This window comes from Ranitomeya variabilis, chromosome 5, assembly GCF_051348905.1.
Source record: "Ranitomeya variabilis isolate aRanVar5 chromosome 5, aRanVar5.hap1, whole genome shotgun sequence".
Taxonomy (NCBI): Eukaryota; Metazoa; Chordata; class Amphibia; order Anura; family Dendrobatidae; genus Ranitomeya; species Ranitomeya variabilis.
Genome location: NC_135236.1, coordinates 75226562 through 75232561, shown reverse-complemented (window position 1 = coordinate 75232561; position 6000 = coordinate 75226562). Strand labels below are relative to the sequence as shown.

General features: G+C 45.9%; 1 protein-coding gene across 4 annotated transcripts in view; it reads right to left on the bottom strand.

Moving 5' to 3' along the window:
• Window positions 1-737: 737 nt before the first annotated feature.
• The window catches only part of LOC143774562 (uncharacterized), an 85891-nt gene continuing 80628 nt past the window's right edge, over window positions 738-6000 (bottom strand). For 2 of the 4 annotated variants that reach the window (XR_013215553.1, XR_013215554.1), the window contains one exon: window positions 3771-3865. Coding sequence is in view for 1 of the 4 variants with exons in the window: in XM_077262283.1 (XP_077118398.1) it covers window positions 1123-1197; window positions 3771-3865 (170 nt within the window). In the remaining 3 variants the exon portion in view is untranslated. Of the gene's footprint in view, window positions 1198-3770; window positions 3866-6000 lie in introns of those variants that run through there. The other 2 variants (XM_077262283.1, XR_013215555.1) reach the window with 2 other exon arrangements.

The following is a 6000-nucleotide window of genomic DNA, read 5'->3' as shown; positions in this document are numbered from 1 at the left end:
CTCTATCTCATTCCTTCTATCTATCGATCCCATATCTATATATCGCCTCCAAGATTTCTCCCGAATATCCCCCATCCTCTGGAATTCCATGCCTCAACACGTCCGATTATCCACCACCCTCGGATCCTTCAGACGGAACCTGAAAACCTATCCCTTCAGGAAAGCCTACAGCCTAAGGGCTGTCCCACACGTCCAGATAATTCCGGTACCGGAATAAATCGGTACCGGAGTTATCCGTGTCCGTGTGCCTGGGAACTCACGGAGGCCATACGTGAGGCACACGTGTGCCGCCCGTATGGCGAGTGGGTACCACACGGAGCGTGTGGTACCCACTCTGCATGGTGCTGAAGCTGCGATTCATATCCTCTCTGCAGTAGCGTTTGCTGCAGAGAAAATATGAAGAATAGTGTTAAAAATAAAGATTTAGGTGTCCGCCGCCCCCCCACCCCCTGTGCGCCCCCCCGCTGGTCAGAAAATACTTACCCGGGTCCCCCGTCGGCTGTCGCTCCTTCCTGGTCTGGCCGCGGCTTCTCCTGCATGCGGTCACGTGGGCCCGATCATTTACAGTCATGAATATGTGGCTCCACCTCCCATAGGGGCGGAGCCGACTATTCATGATTGTAAATGATCGGCCCCACGTGACCGCATACAGTAGGAGGCGCGGCCAGACCAGGAAGGAGCGAGTAAGTATTTTCTGACCAGCGGGGGGGCGCACAGGGGGTGGGGGGGCGGCGGACACATGGATCTTTATCCTCTCCCCTCTGTACCAGTCTGTCACTGTAAACCTGTTTACTGTAAATGATATCTATAACCCTGTATGTAACCCCTTTCTCATGTACAGCACCATGGAATTAATGGTGCTATATAAATAAATAATAATAATAATAGAGCGGAGCATAGTGAGGAGGAGCTGGTGATCCACTGTCGGATGCTGCAGAGAGATCCAGGAGAATCCGCAGGGAGCAGTGACCATTAGATTTAGCAGTTCATTGATCATAAGGCTTGGTTGTCCTAGGATTGATTCTCACAGCTCCCTTTCACCAGCACTTACACAAGGAGTCACAATGTCGCTGATCATATAAGATCTCTTCACTAGATGTAGAGGAAACCATCATTGCGCTCTTAAGCTGAACCATTTGCTAAAAAAGGCAAGCCTTGCCCTTGGTTCTGCAGTAATTGACGATTTGCTCTCCTGCGCTGCAAAGAAAAAAAAAAGCCAAATGAATGTCGAACAGAAATGTTATTCTCATCATATTAATACCTTTTTATGTGGTGTTTTCCAATTAAAGAAACTGGCCTATATCAAACAAAAGATTCACGCTGTAGTGCTAAAGCATGTCAATATGAATTATTTCATATATGAATAGCATTACTGTTTCTGGATACTAGGAAAAGACTCCTAAGCAAATAGTTTGGCCAATTCATGCATGCCCAGCAACCAACGACAAGGTGGTCTGAAATCTGCTGGGTCCTACGTGTCTGACATGACAGCTGACATGAGCTCGGAACAGCAGCGGGTGGAATCGTGATCAACCAGGGGCTATTAACCCATGAAATGCCGCTGTCAAACGCTACGGGTCACCAGTAGGTTGGCATGACAGCCACATATGGTTGTCACTGCTGGATTGCTGCGAGTGCCACCCATTGGTCGGCACTCATACCAAGTGAGTAAATCTGTTGTATACAGGCGATCTGATCATCCCGTGTATGTAGCAGAGGCGATCAGGTTGTGGCAGCTTCTAGCTTCCCATGGAGACTATTGAAGCATGCATAAAGTAAAAAAAAGTTTTTCAAAATATAAAAAAAAATAAAAAAGTTAAAATCACCCCCCTTTCACCCCATTCAAAATAATAATAAAAAACAAGCAAACCTACATATATTTGGTATCGCCGTGTTCAGAATCGCCCGATCAATAAAAAACAAGAAAAAAAAAGAATTAACCTGATCGCTAAACAGCGCAGTGAGATAAAAGTCAAAACACCAGAATTAAGTTTTTGTGGTCACCGCAAGATTACATTAAAATGCAATAACGGGCGACCAAAACATATCTGCACCAAAATGGCATCATTAAAAATGTCAGCTCGGCACACAAAAAATAAGCCCTCACCCAACCACAGATCACGAAAAATTAAGGTGCTACGAGTATCAGAAAATGGCGCAATTTATTATTTATTTATTTTTATTTTTTTTTACAAAGTTTGAATTTTTTTTTCACCACTTAGACACCAAACATGTCTAGGTTCTTTTTCACCTATGAACACGTAATGACCTGGAGAATCATAATGGCAGCTCAGTTTTAGCCCTTGGTTAACATGGTAAAAAAAAAAAAAATAATCCAAAAAACAGTTGCAATTGCCCTTTTTTTTGCAATTTCACCACACTTCGAATTTTTTTTCCTGTGTTTGAGTACATGACTTGGTAAAACCAATGGTGTCGTTCAATAGTACAACTTGTCCCACAAAAAAACAGCCCTCATATGGCCATATTGACAAAAAAAAAAAAAAGTTATGGTTCTGGGAAGAAGGGGAGCGAAAAACGCACGCAAAAAATGAAAAAGTTCCGTCACGAAGGGGTTAAAATACCAGGGGTGAAGAAATCCGTCTTGTGGTTCTTGTGTAATCAGGGTTAGAAGTTTTCAGCTAATAAGAGTCTCGTGCTTTGGGGCGGGACTGTAGGCAGAGTCTTATCTTCCTGCTCTAAGCCAGAGGAACCAAGGAAAGACCTGACCACAGGCCGCCCCGAAGCACAATCATGTTCCTCATCATAGAGACAGACTGTTTGTACTTCGGGGCGGCCTGTAGTCAGGTTTCTTCTTGGTTTCATACTGTATGTAGAGCTGTGGTGAGTCGCTTGCAGACTAGACGCACCGGGCTGCAGAGGATTTTCAGTGTCTTAAAGGGCCACTGTCACCCCCCTCCAGCCGTTATAAACTAAAAGAGCCACCTTGTGCAGCAGTAATGCTGCATTCTAACAAGGTGGCTCTTTTAGTTTTAGGTTCAAGTATTCCCCAAATAAAGCGTTTTTATACTTAGCCACAATTCCTGTCTCTAGCCAGGTAGGCGGGTCCTCACTCCCCAGCTTGGCCAGCTCCTCTGCCGTCACTCACATCTTCCTGCGCGGGCATTGCGGCCAGCCACCTTTGGAATCCCCAGAAAACGTCTTCTTATCAGTATATATTTATGTTTCACCTATACAGAATATTCTGTGTAATGGCTGATACCAGAGAACAAAAGACATCCACAGAACACCAGGATGGATCTGCTGCACAGCAAATAGCTGCAGGACCTGCGATGATGTCACTGCCATGTGATTAGGGCAATCACATGGCAGTGACGTCACCGCAGGTCCTACAGCTATTTGCTGTGCAGCAGATCCATCCTGGTGTTCTGTGGATGTCTTTTGTTCTCTGGTATCAGCCATTACACGGAATATTCTGTATAGGTGGAACCTTTGGAATCCCCGCCCCGCACTGTGCATAATGCATAACACAGTGCGGGGCGGGGCCTCCAAAGGACGGCAGAGGAGCTGGCCAAGCTGGGGAGTGAGGGGGGAGGGGGGTGACAGTGGCCCTTTAAGGAGGAGCGGGATGTTTTGCTCTACATAAAGCCGGTATAGCTGGCAGTAGATGGTCTCCTTTTCCACCCAATCTTATAAGATCACTCAGGCTCATAAATGGGGAGTCCTTCCCTTTACTGAATTTGCAGGGGCCTTACTTGATACAGGAGCTGAAAGCATGAGCCAAGTAAAGCGACAATTGAAGAATAACTTACCTGATAAATCACATAAAAGCTGCCAAACACCAAGATGAGAACCAAAGGTACGGCAACCCAGGCGAGGTGTTTCCAAAGAGGTTCACGCGTCTCATCTGTCAAATAAGAGAACATCATTACTCTTCATTGTATGGATGAGATCTGCAGCAGGACAGGAAAGCACAACCACTACATACGGTACACCGACCGCTGCAGGCAGGCAAGTCACCAAGCTACCCGGTCATACACAGGGGACATGCCCTGAAGAGAAGGATACCGTAATATTTGCGGTCAGATGTCTTATTCCAGAGAAATCCACATTTTTCTTAATATTTAAATAAGCTGTTAAGATCTGTGGGCCGGACATAGATCTCCTCAAGAATCTGCCTCCAGAGCTTCTTGTAAATGAAAGGTGCATTACCAGTGTGAGACATGTAATGATTGACAGTCTGTTCTCATAATCAGACATAGCTCTGCAAGGAGATCAGAGCCAACAGTACAGCAGAACTGAAGTTTGTCTCATTACAAACATTTGCAGCACTTGTCCTCTGCTACGGCTGTCCGCTCTGCTGTTCTGCCCTCCTCCCCATACCGGCTGTCTGTGAGATGGGGGCTGAGCACTGTGAGAGGAGTGCTGCTAATGAGTTTGCAATGAGACAAAGTTCAGCTCTGATGTGCTGTGTTCGTTCTGATCCATTGCTTCCATCTGTGTGTGATTGTAAGAGCGGACTGCCAGTTATTACCCGTATTATACTGACAATTCCCCTTTCATTTAAAATAAGCCCTGGAGGCAGACACTCTGGGAGATCTATGTCCGGCCCATATATCCTAAAAGTTAATTTACATTATAGGAAAAATGTGGATTTCTCTGGAATAAAGCATCACATTGCAGATATGAAGGTATCATTTCATTCAGCTTCTTATGACCTACAGGCCCATATAGACTGCTTAGGAGGGTTGATCCTATTGACAGATTCCCTGTAAAGGTACCTTCACACTAAACGATATCGCTAGCGATCCGTGACGTTGCAGCGTCCTGGATAGCGATATCGTTGTGTTTGACAGGCAGCAGCGATCAGGATCCTGCTGTGATGTCGCTGGTCGTTGAACAAAGTTCAGAACTTTATTTGGTCGTCAGACCGGCATTTATCGTCAGGTTTGACACCAAAAGCAACGATACCAGCGATGTTTTACACTGGTAACCAGGGTAAACATCGGGTTACTAAGCGCAGGGCCACGCTTAGTAACCCGATGTTTACCCTGGTTACTAGTGTAAAATGTAAAAAAAACAAACAGTACATACTCACATTCGCGTCCCCCGGCGTCCGCTTCCCACACTGACTGAGCGCCGTAAAGTGAAAGTGAAAGTACAGCACAGCGGTGACGTCACCGCTCTGCTGTTAGGGCCGGCGCTCAGAGTGCAGGAAGCGGACGCCGGGGGACGCGAATGTAAGTATGTACTGTTTGTTTTTTTTACATTTTACGCTGGTAACCAGGGTAAACATCGGGTTACTAAGCGCGGCCCTGCGCTTAGCAACCCGATGTTTACCCTGGTTACCCGGGGACCTCGGCATCGTTGGTCGCTGGAGAGCGGTCTGTGTGACAGCTCTCCAGCGATCAAACAGCGACACTGCAGCGATCGGCATCGTTGTCTATCGCTGCAGCGTCGCTTAGTGTGACGGTACCTTAACTCTACCAACAGTCCATGTGTTGTTGTGACAGATTACATTTCTAGCATGGCACAAACTAAAATAAAAGTACATAAAAGCAAAATATATAGATGTACCTTATATCCACTGGGGAAAACGTAAGAAAAGACAAGAAAATCTGGTGACAACGGGAAAGCAACAGCACATCATTTTATTTCCATAGCGCCAACATATTCCACAGCCCTTTATAATTAAGCAAGGATTTGTACACACACACACAATAAAGATAATGCAAAGCATCACCTAGCTCAACAGCTCACAAGCTTACAATGTAAGAGGAAATAGGGGGACAATGGGTTAAAATTGTTTGTTATGTACAGTGGCTTGCAAAATTATTCACCCCCCTTGGCTTTTTACCTATGTCTAAATATTTTTGTAATCTGATTTGTGTGTGATGCATCAGCACTAAATAGTCTAAGGCTGCTTTCACACTAGCGTCGGTACGGGGCCGTCGCGCTGCATCGGCCCAACGTACCGACGCATACTGTGACAAAAATGCCCAACGTGGGCAGCGGAAGCAGTCTTAAGATGCTTCCGCTGCT